General features: G+C 44.2%; 1 protein-coding gene across 15 annotated transcripts in view; it reads right to left on the bottom strand.

Moving 5' to 3' along the window:
- Positions 1-16480, bottom strand: part of LOC106611173 (ral GTPase-activating protein subunit alpha-1) — a 128657-nt gene that overhangs the window by 7232 nt on the left and 104945 nt on the right. For 11 of the 15 annotated variants that reach the window (XM_082955717.1, XM_082955711.1, XM_082955715.1 and 8 more), the window contains one exon: positions 4979-5103. In XM_082955717.1, the coding sequence (XP_082811843.1) occupies positions 4979-5103 (125 nt within the window). Of the gene's footprint in view, positions 1-1073; positions 1169-3662; positions 3760-4978; positions 5104-16480 lie in introns of all 15 variants that reach the window. The other 4 variants (XR_014378742.1, XR_014378741.1, XM_082955714.1 and 1 more) reach the window with 2 other exon arrangements.

Genomic DNA, 16480 nt, shown 5'->3' with positions numbered 1-16480 from the left:
AATCATTTCATTCTGTACTAGGAGAACTAAAGTTTGGTAAAGCACAGGTCAGTGCTACTATAATTACATGACTACATTACCATAATAATATCAGGTATTTTTCTCATTATGTGGAGAAAAGAACAGGCACGCATCTTTTTAGAAATCAAAGGGTCGCAAATTCAAACTGTCGAAAAGCAACGTCTGATGGACAGATTCAAAATTCAAAAAGGCACTCGCACATCTGAGCTATCTTTGTTGCAGGTGCATGGTAACAGCTGAATAACATGAGAAAAAAGAAGAAACCCGCACACACTTATTAAGCTTTACATATCGGCCTCAAGGCCTTCGTCAGAGCTTTTGTGAGTATTTTTAATTTGCACTTTTATGGAGACATTGCTCCACCCACATCCGTTCAATGCATCGCATGGGGTTGGAGTCGAGGGAAAATAAAACACGTGTTACCAAATATAACAATGCACATTTCATAAGTATTCTAATAAAGTGTGTACATAAAACGTATTAAACCCGCCTGTAAAACCATAATGAGGACATCAACATGTCAAGTAAGTTTTCATAAATCATTGGGTACAGTGCAATAAATGTACAGATTCCAAATATTTGTAGATATATACAGTATCAGTCAAAAGTTTGAAGACACCTATTCATTCAAGGGTTTTTCTTTACTTTGACTGTTTTCTACATTGTAGAATAAACTATGAAATAACACATATGGGATCATGTAGTAACAAAAAAGTTATGTTAAACAAATCAAAATATATTTTAGATTCTTCAAAGTAGCCACCCTTTGCCTTGACAGCTTTGCACACTTTTGACATTCTCTCAACCAGCTTCATGAGGAATGCTTTTCCAACAGTCTTGAAGGAGTTCCCACATATGCTGAGCACTTATTCCTGCTTTTCATTCACTCTGCGGTCCAACTCATCCCAAACCATCTCAATTGGGTTGAGGTCGGGTGATTGTGGTATTTGGTATTTTTGGAATTTTATTAGGATCCCCATTAGCTGTTGCAAAAGCATGACATAATACAGAACACCAATAGACAATTACAGCACAAGGACAGAAGTACATACATTTTGGAGGCCAGGTCATCTGTTGCAGCACTCCATCACTCTCCTTCTTTGTCAAATAGCCCTTACACAGCCTGGAGGTGTGTTGGGTCATTGTCCTGTTGAAAAACAAATGATAGTCCCACTAAGCGCCAACCAGATGGGATGGCATATCGCTGCAGAATGCTGTGGTAGCCATGCTGGTTAAGTGTGCCTTGAATTATAAATAAATCACAGACAGTGTCACCAGTAAAGCACCCACACACCATAACACCTCCTCCATGCTTCACGGTGGGAACCACACATGCAAAGATCATCCGTTCACCTACTCTGCGTCTCACAAAGACATGGCGGTTGGAACCAAAAATCTCAACTCTTCTTCATATTGGTGTTCTTTTGTAGTGGTTTCTTTGCAGCAATTCGACCATGAAGGCCTGGTTCACGCAGTCTCCTCTGAACAGTTGATGTTGAGATGTGTCTGTTACTTGAACTCTGTGAAGCATTTATTTCAGCTGCAATTTCTGAGGCCGGTAACTAACTTATCCTCTACAGCAGAAGTAACTCTGGGTCTTCCTTTCCTGTGGCGGTCCTCATGAGAGCTAGTTTCATCATAGCGCTTGATGGTTTTTGCAACTGCACTTGAAGAAACATTCACATTTTTTGAAAATGTCCAGATTGACTGACCTTCATGTCTTAAAGTAATGATGGACTGTTGTTTCTCTTTGCTTATTTGAGCTGTTCTTGCCATAATATGGACTTGGTCTTTTACCAAATAGGGCTACCTTCTGTATACCACCCCTACCTTGTCACAACACAACACAACTGATTGGCTCAAACTCATTAACCTCTTGGGGCTAGGTGGGACGCTAGCGTGCCACCTGTGGTGCACTCCATCAACAGCAGGTGCATTTCAAGAGCGGCAAATTTGAATCCAAATAAATGTCAAAATTCAAATTTTTCAAAAATACAACTATGTTACACCATTTGAAAGATAAACATCTCCTTAATCTAACCACGTTTTACGATTTCAAAAAGGTTTTACGGCGAAAGCATAAATTTAGAGTATGTTAGGACAGTACATTTACAAGAGTTGTGTGTAATGTTTTGTCAAGTCAAAGACAGGGTCACCAAAACCATAAAACCAGCTAAAATGATACACTAACCTTTTACAATCTCCATCAGATGACACTCCTAGGACATTATGTTAGACAATGCATGCATTTTTAGTTCTATCAAGTTCATATTTATATACAAAAACAGCGTTTTACTATGGCATTGATGTTGAGGAAATCGTTTCCCTCCAATAACCGGCAGTCAAGTCAGCGTCAGAAATTAAATAATTAAAATTAGAAAACATTGTTAAAATATTATATTGTCATTTAAAGAATTATAGATTTACATCTTTTGAACGCAATCAACTTGCCAGATTTAAAAATAACCTTACTGGGAAATCACACTTTGCAATAATCTGAGCACTGTGCCCAGAAAAATACGCGTTGCGATACAGACTAGACGTCATGTTGGGGAGATCTAAAATCGAAAATACTATGTAAATAATCCATTACCTTTGATTCTCTTCATCAGATGTCACTTCCAGGTATCACAGGTCCATAACGAATGTAGTTTTGTTCAAAAAAGCTCATCATTTATGTCCAAAAATCTCCGTCTCGTTAGCACATGATGTAAGCCAGCCGGACTTCTCGTCATGAACGAGGGGAAAAAATATATTTCCGTTCGTTCAAACATGTCAAACGTTGTATAGCATAAATCATTAGGGCCTTTTTTAACCAGAACATGAATAATATTCAAGGTGGACGAATGCATAGCCTTTTATAACGTATTGGAACGAGGGTACCCAACATGAAGTAGCGCGCCAGGTGTCTAATGGGACATCACCGTTCCATGGCTCTTGTTCGGTCAGATCTCCCTCCAGAAGACTCAAAACACTTTGTAAAGGCTGGTGACATCTAGTGGAAGCAATAGGAAGTGCCAAAATATTCCTAAACCCCTGTGTCTTTCAATGGGATAGCTTTAAAGTCAATACAACACATCAGGTATCCACTTCCTGTCAGAAAATGTCTCAGGGTTTTGCCTGCCAAATGAGTTCTGTTATACTCACAGACACCATTCAAACAGTTTTGGAAACTTTAGAGTGTTTTCTATCCATATATAATAAGTATATGCATATTCTAGTTACTGGGTAGGATTAGTAACCAGATTAAATCGGGTACATTTTTTTTATCCAGACGTGCAAATGCTGCCCCCTAGACCCAACAGGTTAAGAAGGAAAGAAATTCCACAAATGAACTTAAAATATATTTTAATTTGTTTAACACTTTTTTGGTTACTACATGATTCCATGTGTGTTATTTCATAGTTTTGATGTCTTCACTATTATTCTACAATGTAGAAAATAGTAAAAATACAGAAAAACTGGAATGAGTAGGTGTGTCCTGACCTTTTCCTGGTACTGGGTATATTTTTAAGTGTATTTATTTTATTCTCTTACTGTAATTTACTGCTTTATGAGCACACATCATCTTCCACCTGTGACTAACATTACAAATATGAGAACAGAGAGAGAACAGTTCTGTGTCCCAGTATAGTAATCACCTTAAAGATTAGGTTGACTAGTCTTCTGGCTGGGTGACCCTTTCATTTTCTGCATGCGTGTACTGTAGTCTGTAGCCACTGAGCAGAGACAATGAGGCTGGAGAGAGAATCAATGTGATGTGAGACCATGGGAAGACCAAAAATGCCCTGGGCCTGGCAGAGCACTTATCACCCCAGGAGAGAGAGGGGGAGACACGTGGCTAACTGTTCTATCTAGGGGAAACACTGTATTCAGCGTGTATTTTACAATACTTAAAAAATACTGTGGAAGTGTATAGAAGACAGAACTAGTGCGTTTAAGGTTATTATGGCAAGTAGCGTGGTTAAGGTTATTATGGCAAGTAGCGTGGCTAAGGTTATTATGGCAAGTAGCGTGGCTAAGGTTATTATGGCAAGTAGCGTGGTTAAGGTTATTATGGCAAGTAGCGTGGTTAAGGTTATTATGGCAAGTAGCGTGGTTAAGGTTATTATGGCAAGTAGCGTGGCTAAGGTTATTATGGCAAGTAGCGTGGCTAAGGTTATTATGGCAAGTAGCATGGCTAAGGTTATTATGACAAGTAGCATGGTTAAGGTTATTATAGCAAGTAGCGTGGTTAAGGTTATTATAGCAAGTAGCGTGGTTAAGGTTATTATAGCAAGTAGCGTTGTTAAGGTTATTATGGCAACTAGTGTGGTTAAGGTTATTATGGCAACTAGTGTGGTTAAGGTTATTATGGCAACTAGTGTGGTTAAGGTTATTATGGCAACTAGTGTGGTTAAGGTTATTATGGCAACTAGTGTGGTTAAGGTTATTATGGCAACTAGTGTGGTTAAGGTTATTATGGCAACTAGTGTGGCTAAGGTTATTATGGCAACTAGTGTGGCTAAGGTTATTATGGCAACTAGTGTGGTTAAGGTTATTATGGCAACTAGTGTGGTTAAGGTTATTATGGCAACTAGTGTGGTTAAGGTTATTATGGCAACTAGTGTGGTTAAGGTTATTATGGCAAGGGAAGGAGATTTTAGAGGCCAACACCTCCTAACTAAAACACTGAAGAACTTGGAGAAACTTAGGGATAATTTCCCAATTAGTGCCAACTAATGCTACAAAATTGCACTACAGATATGGCAAGAAATCCTAGTTAAATCCTAGTAGTTTTTGCTCTCCAAAACCATTGCCCCATTGTGGACATGCTTTGTTTGTAAAGCTGGTCCAGAACTGAGAACTGTCCAGTGGAGTGTGATGGTGCCTCTCTGGACTGCAGTATATGAGAGATGTGAGATGGACTGGCTGTGAATGGCTAGAAACAGACAGACTGAGTATACAGTGATCTTACCTGGGTCTGACGGGAGGTGGTGGTAGGGGGCGGGGCAAAAGACCCTTGCTGCATAGTCCTCGAAGGTGGTTGGCTCCAGGTGGTGATGTACGATGGTCTCCAGGTAACGCGCTCTCTCCTCGTAGCTGGGCCAAAGGTCAAGGGTCAAAGGTCATTCAGCATGAGAGACAGAACACATAAGGATCACAGGACCTCTCTCAAATGGAGATAAAAAAATCTAATAGAAATTAGAGACTCGGAGGAAAAAACAACGCCCTTTGGGACGGCATTACCTGGTGCAGCACTGTACCCACCTACCTACTCTACAGTCTAGATCAAATCTCAGCCTCTCATCTATTACACCCCCCGTCTCTCTCTTTCCTCTGTCAACCAAATAAGTCTCCCTAATCAGAGACTCTCAGGCCATAATGACAACTATCCACTGCCATTAGGCGCTCCTAGGTAAAAAGAGACGAAAGACACACAACCATCTCCGTCCGACCCATAATATCAAAAGTGTATTAGGAACCTATCATTGGCTTTTGAATATCATGACATTTGGCAACAGTGGCCTTTTTACTGTCTCTATTATCCAGTTAAGTAAAAATGATGGTATTCTGTTAATGGATTGGATTGGATTAGAGTTGGGATGTTGCATATGGGTTTTCCACATGAATACGGCAGGCAGAGAGGAGAGAAGCGGAGAGAGAGAGGGACAGAGAAGCAGACAGAGAGAGTATAGGAGAAAGCGAGAGAAAGCAATGGAGAGAGAGAAAGGGGAGTGGATATTTTGGGAGCAGCCCTGTGCGCTGTGTATCTAGGGGTGAGGAGCTGCTTGGCGTGAGCTGACACGAGGAACAACAGCCAAACAGACTCTTTCTCACACACAAGGAAGTGTAAGAGGCTGCACAGCAGGGGGAGAACAGCACTCCAGTGGATCTGCCGCCTGCCCTTTCCTGTTTCCCAGCACCCCACTTCCTGCTCGCTGTTAGAGCTACCAGAAATGCTGCTCAGACAGGGTGATGGCTGTGAGAAGCAGAGAGTGTGTGTGTTGTGTGAGACAGTAACTGTGTGTGTGTGTCACAGTAATAATGATCAAGTTAATGAACGTCTGTCAGCAGGCACCAGAGCAGACTCCTTAAAACCTCTCCCATTTCATGCCACTTGCAGAGAAAAAAGACGCCCCACACGCCTCCACACAGAGAGACAACATGTCACACTGACACCAGGGCACAAACACTGGGAGGAAAACAACATCAATAACCAATCACCTCTCTTGATGGATGTTGGAGACGGAGTTAGAGTCAATGAGTGCCTCATCAAGCCAACAGGTTTTCTACCATTTACCTGTTCCATTTAATTCAAACATCTCACAAGAACATACGTCTGAGTCTTGATATCAGTATCTCAGCCTTTCACTACACCCATGTTACTGTGTGAGGTTCCAACCCAATAACAGAGCCTGGCAGTGTTTCTTATGGACCGATAGGTGTACAGTATCAGTACTGTATATCAGCCTTATTCACTGCACACATGTAAGTCACTGTGTGAGGTGCTGTGTTTGGCGGCCCTCTAGGTAGGTCAACAGACACGTCTGGTCAGACCAGGGCAGCTGTGTCTGACATCAGCTTGGAGAGGAGAAGTGAGGAGCAGCTCCACTGCTGTGTTATTTAATGGTAATCATCATTTCAGCCTCCTTATCCTTTCTTTTCCATCTTGTTCTCGCTCTCCCCCTGTCCCTGCCCTGCGTGATGCGTTGCTAATGCCACCCTGTCAGCACGACAACTAATCCCGTCGCACTGTTGACTTGAGATGCTCTTTTGTGCATCCGTAAAAAAAAAACGAGGTGAAGGAAAAAAAAATATTTTTTCAACCATCAAATAGGCCCTGGCCTCAGCTCCGTCTGCTAATATACTGGAATTGAATTTTTGATGTGTATTTCTTTTAACAGCTTGTTAAAGAAGAAAAGTGTCTTTAGGTTTCTCTCTCCAGCCTTACAGCCTCTCGAGTGGGGATAGGAGCAGTAGAGAGGAGAGAGGGGGAAGGAGAGGGGCCTTTTGTGTATTACCAGAAACTAATTTTCCCTGTGGATGAAAGGGAAAAAGAGAAAATGCTCCTGCCCCCCCCACCAAGCTTTTCATTGTCACTGTGCTCAACTCCCGGCTCTCGGAGGAAAGAGGACAAATTGCCAGTGAAGAGACACCAGAAACGAGCTTGTTAGCACATTATGGGTGGTGGAGGGTGTGTGTTTGCGTGTGTGGCGGAGGCTGTGTGTCTCAATGTGTGTGTGTGTTGGATGGTGTCTGTCTGTGTGTGTGTGTTGGATAGTGTCTGTCTGTCTGTGTGAAGGGGACCATGGTGAGCTACAGGAACAGTTCCCTGGCGTCGTGTTAATTCAGCACACAGAACATACTGCTGCTGATAGCCTCCAAATGTATGGCTTTTCTCCTTTCCATGTGCCCAACCTCCCTCCTTCCCTCCCTCCCTGTGCACTTCAGTCAGAGCTCACAGAGAGAACACAGGCCCAACATTGACCTGTGCACTTCAGTCAGAGCTCACAGAGAACACAGGCCCAACATCAACCTGTGCACTTCAGTCAGAGCTCACAGAGAGAACCCAGGCCCAACATCAACCTGTACACTTCAGAGCTCACAGAGAGAACCCAGGCCCAACATCAACCTGTACACTTCAGAGCTCACACACAATGACATGGATGAGGACAAGGATGACAGGAAAGGAGGAGATAAAGCAGACAATATGAATGTACTGTACAGAGAGCACATATCAGGCTTTTGTGCCCAGTGAGTCAAATAGCATTTCCTTTTTTAAACACGCCACAATTGAAAACAGTATGGCGCCCTGGTAATTACAACTGCAAATGAGAGGGGAGAGGTGTACACCTAGCTAGGGGATCAAACTGACACCTACAGGATGTCACACACATCCCCCCCCCCCCCCTCGTTTTTTAAAATTGTACACTTGCTCATTCCCCCTTCACATCAATTTCTATTATTGGAACCTAACAGTCCTCTGTGGGGTGTTGCATTGCTGGCATCTTCAAAAAGAAAACACAGTAAGAATGTGGAGAGCCCGGAAGAGCCTACTGTTCTAATGTGAGACGAGAGCAGAGCATAGCATAGCTACAGAGAGAAAGAGTGAGGACATGTTTCAATAACTGTCCCTCTACACTGCTTCAACGCAGCTCTGCAATCTGCCAGTCAGGCCCCACTACCAAACAGAGAGCCAATCTGCCAGTCAGGCCCCACTACCAAACAGAGAGCCAATCTGCCAGTCAGGCCCCACTACCTAACAGAGAGCCAATCTGCCAGTCAGGCCCCACTACCAAACAGAGAGCCAATCTGCCAGTCAGGCCCCACTACCTAACAGAGAGCCAATCTGCCAGTCAGGCCCCACTACCAAACAGAGAGCCAATCTGCCAGTCTGGCCCCACTAAAAAAACAGAGAGCCAATATGGACACGATCATCAACCCAGTTAGAACGGGAGAATACACATTACATTCAATATATCCTGACAATTTTGCCCATCCACTGCAGCATCCGATGCATGCATAACTGATATTATTCAAGAAACAATGTGTATATGGTTCATTTAAAATGATCATAAACAGCTGTACATATCACAGTGTGGGCCTTTATGTGGAGGTCAGGGGTTTTGACACAACACTTCTCCAGCCCTTTGAAATAACCCCAGATCAGACACGACTAGCATCAGTCAACAGACCAGCGACTACAAGAATCCCAGGGCTCCACATCGCTCATCTCACAGCCCAAGAATGATCAAATTGAATTTTGATGAAAATATGGGGCAGCAGAAACGGACCCAATATCAGTGATTCTAACTGGTAGTGTTCGTACAGCTACCTGCTTTATTCTGCACCACAGGGCAATGGGAGAGAGAACAGAGCAGAGAGAAAGAAAGAGAGGGAGAGAAAAAACATCACATAATTGAATTTGACGAGTTTTACAGACTATGATTACAGAAATCTATGTGCGCCCTGAAGTGCAGGGTAATCGGTTTATTCCCCCATCTGATGGCTGCGATATAGAGGATCTAACAGTGATTTTATTACTGTGAGGAGGACGGAGGGAGCTGCGGCTGACTGCCATAGCCCTCCTTGTCATTACAGCCAATGTCCCCCTCGCTTCCTCCATTGCCAGCCCCCAGATAGGAGGAGAAATAGCCCAGCTAATGCTCCTCCGCCTGGGGCCACACAGTCACAGATCTGGGGCCCTCTGGAGTCAGATCCACTCCTATTAATCTCCTACCAAACCGAATTGGAGGGCTGCCTATGAAATATGGCTCCCAGACTTGAAGCCCTGATTTATCTCTCGACCATTCTGCCCCCCCCTCCCCCGCCGCCCCAGGGGATGGAGAGATGGTGCTCACTGCTCACACTGCCTGCTGACACAAATTCAACATTTACTTCATGTTTAAAGGCGAAGCGGGGGGAGTGCTAATGTTATCACGGGCAGGAGGAAACATACATGGGAATAATGATTCATGAATTAGAGGAGGGAAGTTTACATGCATACTGCTCTGACGCTGAAGGACATTAATTCATTAGGAGATGAATCAACAAGTTTGAAGACGTTACATACAGTTGAAGTCAGAAGTTTACATACACCTTAGCCAAATACATTTAAACTCAGTTTTTCACAATTCCTGACATTTAATCCTAGTAACAATTCCCTGTCTTAGGTCAGTTAGGATCACCACTTTATTTTAAGAATGTGAAATGTCAAAATAATAGTAGAGAGAATGATTTAGTTCAGCTTTTATTTCTTTCATCACACTCCCAGTGGGTCAGAAGTTTACATACACTCAATTAGTATTTGGTAGCATTGCCTTTAAATTGTTTAACTTGGGTCAAACGTTTCGGGTAGCCTTCCACAAGCTTCCCACAATAAGTTAGGTGAATTTTGGCCCATTCCTCCTGACAGAGCTGGTGTAACTGAGTCAGGTTTGCAGCTTGGCTCTCTCGCACAAGCTTTTTCAGTTCTGCCCACACATTTTCTATTGGATTGAGGTCAGGGCTTTGTGATGGCCCCTCCAATACCTTGACTTTGTTGTCCTTAAGCCATTTTGCCACAACTTTGGAAGTATGCTTGGGGTCATTGTCCATTTGGAAGTTTTAACTTCCTGACTGATGTCTTGAGATGTTGCTTCAATATATTCAAATAATTTTCCTGCCTCATGATGCCATCTATTTTGTGAAGTGAACCAGTCCCTCCTGCAGCAAAGCACCCCCACAACATGATGATGCCACCCCCGTGCTTCACGGTTGGAATGGTGTTCTTCAGCTTGCAAGCATTCCCTTTTTTCCTCCAAACATAACGATGGTCATTATGGCCAAACAGTTCTATTTTTGTTTCATCAGACCAGAGGACAGTTCTCCAAAAAGTACAATCTTTGTACCCATGTGCAGTTGCAAACTGTAGTCTGGCTTTTTGATGCCGGTTTTGGAGCTGTGGCTTCTCGGCCTTTCAGGTTATGTCGATATAGGAATCGTTTTACTGTGGATATAGATACTTTTGTACCTGTTTCCTCCAGCATTTTCACAAGGTCCTTTGCTGTTGTTCAGGGATTGATTTGCACTTTTCGCACCAAAGTACGTTCATCTCTAGGAGACAGAACGTGTCTCCTTCCTGAGCGGTATGCCAGCTGCGTGGTCCCATGGTGTTTATACTTACGCACTATTGTTTGTACAGATGAACGTGGTACCTTCAGGCGTTTGGAAATTGCCCCCAAGGCTGAACCAGACTTGTGGAGGTCTACAATTTAGCTTTTGAGGTCTTGGCTGATTTCTTTTGATTTTCCCATGAAGTCAAGCAAAGAGGCACTGAGTTTGAAGGTAGGCGTTGAAATACATCCACACGTACACCTACAATTGACTCAAATTATGTCAATTAGCCTATCAGAAGCTTCTAAAGCCATGACATTTTCTGGAATTTTCCAAACTGTTTAAAGTCAACTTAGTGTATGTAAACTTCTGACCCACTGCAATGTGATTCAGTGAATTACAAGTGAAATAATCTGTCTGTAAACAATTGTTGTAAAAATGACTTGTGTCATGCACAAAGTAGATGTCCTAACCGACTTGACAAAACTATAGTTTGTTAACAACAAATTTGTGGAGTGGTTGAAAAACGAGTTTTAATGACACCAACCTAAGTGTATGTAAACTTCCGACTTCAACTGTATACACTGTTATCAGCTGTATAAATAGGCATAAATACGGCATTAGGAAAATAATTATGCATAGGAAAAGAATGTGTTCGTCAATGCATCTTGATTTCATTTTACATTACAACGCAATTAGATTGATAACTAGATCTACTATTTCTTAACTAAATTGAATTGACTGCTTTATGAGAGAGCACGGCAGTAGAGTGATATATCTGAATTAGTGTACAGCTGATGTCTGTGCTAAAGAAATAAATCTGAATCATCAGCATCACAGTGGTCAGGAGGACAGAGCAGCTAGGGTCAGAGCCAGTTAGAACAAACAGAGAGAAGAAGAGTGGGAGAGCGAGATTAGTGGTGAGCCCGCCTCCCCTTTTCTTTCTTTACTCCCACCTTCTTTGACAGGATACAATTAGCTAAGCACCCCCCCCCCCCCCGTCTCTCTCACCACACACACACACACACACACACACACACACACACACACACACACACACCACACACACACACACACACACACACACACACACACACACACACACACACACACACACCACACCACCCCCCCCCCCCCCCCGGCTGCCGCAGTACTGGAACACAATAGGGCCCATCGTGAGAGCTGGCAGTGTGTGGCTGCACTGCCTGTTAGGCGTTTGGCTGCGCCTGGCTGTGTATGTGTGTGTGTGTGGTGTGTGGGGGTGGGGGGGGGGGGGGGGGGGGGAAGAGACAAAAGGAGCCCATGCCCAAACCTTTAATCAGCTCAGTTAGGGAGGGAGGCACTGACCTAACTCTCCCTCTCTATCCCCCTCTGCCTCCCTCCCTCCCCCCCAGCCTCTCTCTCTCCTCACCTTCCTACCCTCCCCCTGCCTCTCCCCCTCCACTATCATGCTCCACCATATGCTGACCCCAGCAGCAGGGCAGTTATCGCTGCCAATCAGAAGCCAGAGTGTGTGAGAGAGGCTCCCCTACTGCCAGTCTCTTACTGGCTCACATTCACACACCACTGGACTGGCAGGGCCAATGGTAAAATCGCTTAGCGACTCTCCTCTCTCTCCTTCATCCTCCTCCTCAACCAACATTGTTTCTCCGGCTCCACAATCGGCCACTGACAGATGGAAGGTGGCTGTGGCTCACAGTTACATTTGACTCTGCCTTCCAGCTTTCCAAACAGCTTGAGAGCAGTCCCTCATCCCCAGCCTCAAGCCAGACAGATCAGATAGGCAAAATAGAGGGAGACGTGTGTGTGTGTGTGTGTGTGTGTGTGTGTGTGTGAGGGGGGTGAGTGAGACCGGAGGTTGTTGAATGTTATCAGGGGGCCTCAGCTCGGATGGACCACATGGTCCAACAGCTGTAGAGGGGGTCCTGTAGAGGGGGTGGATGGTCGAGCCCCTGGCCCCAAGGTCAGAGACGTCAACCTAGCTTTAATCACCCCCAAACATTCTAACACTAACTAAACAGTGTGGTAACAGCTAACCTGTCCTGTGCTGATCAAGCAAACATCTTTCCCCCAGCCGTGACCTTCACTCACTACACTAAAAACATTTAAATCACACAGCCCCCAAATGCACTGGGAGGCAGTGGGAAGGAGGGCTGAGGATCTAGAGGGTGTGTGTTGTGTGTGACTGCTGCAGAACAGATCCCCAAACTGGCTGGTTGGTGTGAATGCAACCGCACAACAAGGTTTCTGTTATGAAAATGTGGCGATGGACAATGTGACTGGGAAGATTTTAATTTACCAGCCATTTGAGGGAGTCTACCCACAATGATCAGAAATCACATTTAGATTATGGTTATACATATTATTAGAACATGCAACTCATGTAATGAAGCAGCCAATAAAACATTTTTCCAAAAATTGCCAAAATTCAATTAGCGGGAAAACACCATTCTAAACCGCGAACCTGATAGCGGCTCCATATGTGACAGAGATGAAAATCTCTACTAGAAACTTAGAAAGAGGGGGAATCTAACGATCCAACAACTAGAATGGGTTGCAAATATGACTACAATCCTCCTTTGGATTCTGGACAATGAAAGAAAGTTGATATGAAAACCAATAGAACAAGAGAAAAATGGCATAGCAATGGGTCCAATAGGGAAGTAAATGAAATTGAGTATAATTAGCCTCTTTAAAAATAAAAAATGCTGTGTATTGTTTCAAATCACAAGCTCGTAGACCTAAACCTGTTTGGGAATCCCGCAATTTGGGCAGCGCACGTGGCAATAGGCGTAGGTCATTACTGAGTTGCGGCTGTCAGTGAAAAGCATCTAAAATATGCGTCTTGAGTATAATTTTAAATGTTGAGACAAGAAGGGGAGGGGTGTGTGGTGAAGATATAGGCCAGTCTCTCTCCAGAATGGCTCAGCTGTCTCCCGCCAATTCTTGCGCATTCATTGTTTCATGGTCTGAATTGTTTGCCCTTTTTATTTTTATTTGATAAATTCCCCATTACATATGTCACCAGTAGTACATGTACTGTCATTTGGTTACACACTGAGTGTACAAAACATTAGGAACACCTTCCTAATATTGAGTTGCCCTCAGCACATCCCTTTTGCCCTCAGCACTGCCTCAATTCGTCGGGGAATGGACTCAAGGTGTCGAAAGCATTCCACAGGGATGCTGGCCCATGTTGACTCCAATGCTTCCCACAGTTGTCAAGTTGGCTGGATGTGCCTTGGGTGGTGGACCATTCTTAACGGGAAACAGTTGACCGTGAAAAACCCAAATGAAACTGTTCCAGTACTTGACAAACCAGTGCGCCTGGTACCTACTCCCATTCTTCTCTGCAGATCCTCTCAAGCTCTTTCAGGTTGAATGGGGAGCGTCGCTGCACAGCTATTTTCAGGTCTCTGTACTTTGCTCCAATCATCTTTCCCCTCGAACCGGACTTGTCTCCCAGTCTCTGCCACTGAAAAACATCCCCACAGCATGATGCTGCCAACACCATGCTTCACTGTAGGGATGGTGACAGGTTTCCTCCAGATGTGACGCTTGGCATTCAGCCAAAATAGTTAAATCTTGGTTTCATCAGACTAGAGAATCTCGTTTTTTTTGTCTTGTCTATTACTGAGGAGTGGCTTCCGAGGCTCTCTTGCTCTCTTTCTGCCTCTCTGGCTGTGTTCGCCCAGTAGCTCCATGATGCCAGGTACTGTAGCAGCTTTCTGCCATTTGAGTCCACCAGACATTAAGACCAGCAGCAGAAAAAGGGGGCCATTTTCTCCCTTTCAAGCACTGATTTCACAGTCATGGCAAATGAGGGATCAGTGAGTGGAGGAGGCAGATGGACGAGCCCCAGAGCCAAGAGGAGGAACTTAGTGTGGAGGAGAGAGAGGGGTCGGCGGGCACGTGCAGGAGAGAGGTACAAGGTGTCAGTGGACAGAGAGAGTGGTACAGGCTGGATGGGATGGACAGACGGACGGATGGACGGAAGGAAGGAGAGAGAGGGAGAGAGAGGTACAGGGTGGATGGTGGACAGAGAGAGATGTCATGAGCAGATTAGTGGCTGAATTTTTCAGCATGCTTTTACAAAAAGATAGATTTAGAGTTTATTTAGATTTTTTCACAAGGACTTATACAGGATACTACCCTCCACAACATAACCTTTACTCCAAATCAAAACCTACAACCTGATTTTGGATCAAATTAGATTCTTATTCCCAAGGACTATACAGCAAATACTCTGGAAACCAACGACCAGCAAAAGAAGTACAACAGAAACATGAAAACACCTGGAACTGAGTGAGTAACGTTTAGCCTGAATGGGTGGAAACTCAGGACACTAGACAACGAGGACTTTGAGTCAGCTAATGTCTACCTGAACAAGTCTGGAACAGTACAGGTCAACCCTAAACAGTTTCAGATGGATTTCCACAGAATCAAAGAGGGAGCGCAACAGAAGAAGCGCTCTCGAGGAAGACTCTCCCACCTCGAGCGAGTCAGACCAGACCTTTTCTTTAAACAACCCCACAGACGAGCCACCCCAAGCGGAAAGTCAACCTCCCAGCACAGTGCACTACTCCCTCACTGAAATGAAGGATGATTTCACCCAGCTGGAGGTAAGGCAGGTGAAGCTGGAACAGCAGGTGAACACACTCCAGTCAGCACAGACCCAGACAACAGTCCAGCACAACAACACCCCGTCAACCAGACCCGGAGGGGGAGAAAGAAACGTCTGCACTCTGGACTGTGGTGAGACAACTTCAATAGGAAAAAGAGCAGGAGCGGCAGAAGGAGAAGATGAGAGCACTAGAGAAGAAGGTGAGTGCTGGAGGAGAAGGTGAGAAAGATGACGTGTGACATAGAACAACCCATTAGACATCTGGCCACCCCCGCCGAGAAGCCAGCAGAACAGCCCACCTCAGACCCTGACCAATGTCTTGACACCACAGCAGGACAGATAAATGAAGAACCCAAAGCCCAGGGGACCCAACCCCCTCCTAACACCCCCCCCTCCACCCACTGAGAACACACAAGCCACAGATTATACTCCTTATGGACTCAAACGGGAAATATACAGTTGAAGTCGGAAGTTTACATACACTTAGGTTGGAGTCATTAAAACTCGTTTTTCACCACTCCACAAATTTGTTGTTAATAAACTATAGTTTTGGAAAGTCGGTTAAGACATCTACTTTGTACATGACACAAGTCATTTTTCCAACAATTGTTTACAGACAGATTATTTCACTTATAATTCACGGTATCACAATTCCAGTGGGTCAGAAGTTTACATACACTAAGTTGACTGTGCCTTTAAACAGCTTGGAAAATTCCAGAAAATGATGTCATGGCTTTAGAAGCTTCTGATAGGCTAATTGACATAATTTGAGTCAATTGTAGGTGTACGTATGGATGTATTTCAACGCCTACCTTCAAACTCAGTGCCTCTTTGCTTGACATCATGGGAAAATCAAAAGAAACCAGCCAAGATCTCAGAATTTTGTGCGAAAAGTGCAAACCAATCCCAGAACAGCAGCAAAGGACCTTGTGAAGATGCTGGAGGAAAGAGGTACAAAAGTATATATATCCACAGTAAAACAAGTCCTATATCGACATAACCTGAAAGCCCGCTCAACAAGGAAGAAGCCACTGCTCCAAAACCGCCATAAAAAAGCCAGACTACGGTTTTCCAATGCACATGGGGACAAAGATTGTACTTTTTGGAGAAATGTCCTCTGGTTGGATGAAACAAAAATAGAACTGTTTGGCCATAATGACCATCATTATATTTGGAGGAAAAAGGGGGATGCTTGCAAGCCGAAGAACACCATCCCAACCGCGAAGCACGGGGGTGGCAGCATCATGTGTGGGGATG

Source organism: Salmo salar, chromosome 09 (assembly GCF_965601325.2).
Source record: "Salmo salar chromosome 09, fSalSal1, whole genome shotgun sequence".
In the NCBI taxonomy this organism is placed as follows: Eukaryota; Metazoa; Chordata; class Actinopteri; order Salmoniformes; family Salmonidae; genus Salmo; species Salmo salar.
This window is presented reverse-complemented; position numbering and strand designations above follow the sequence as displayed.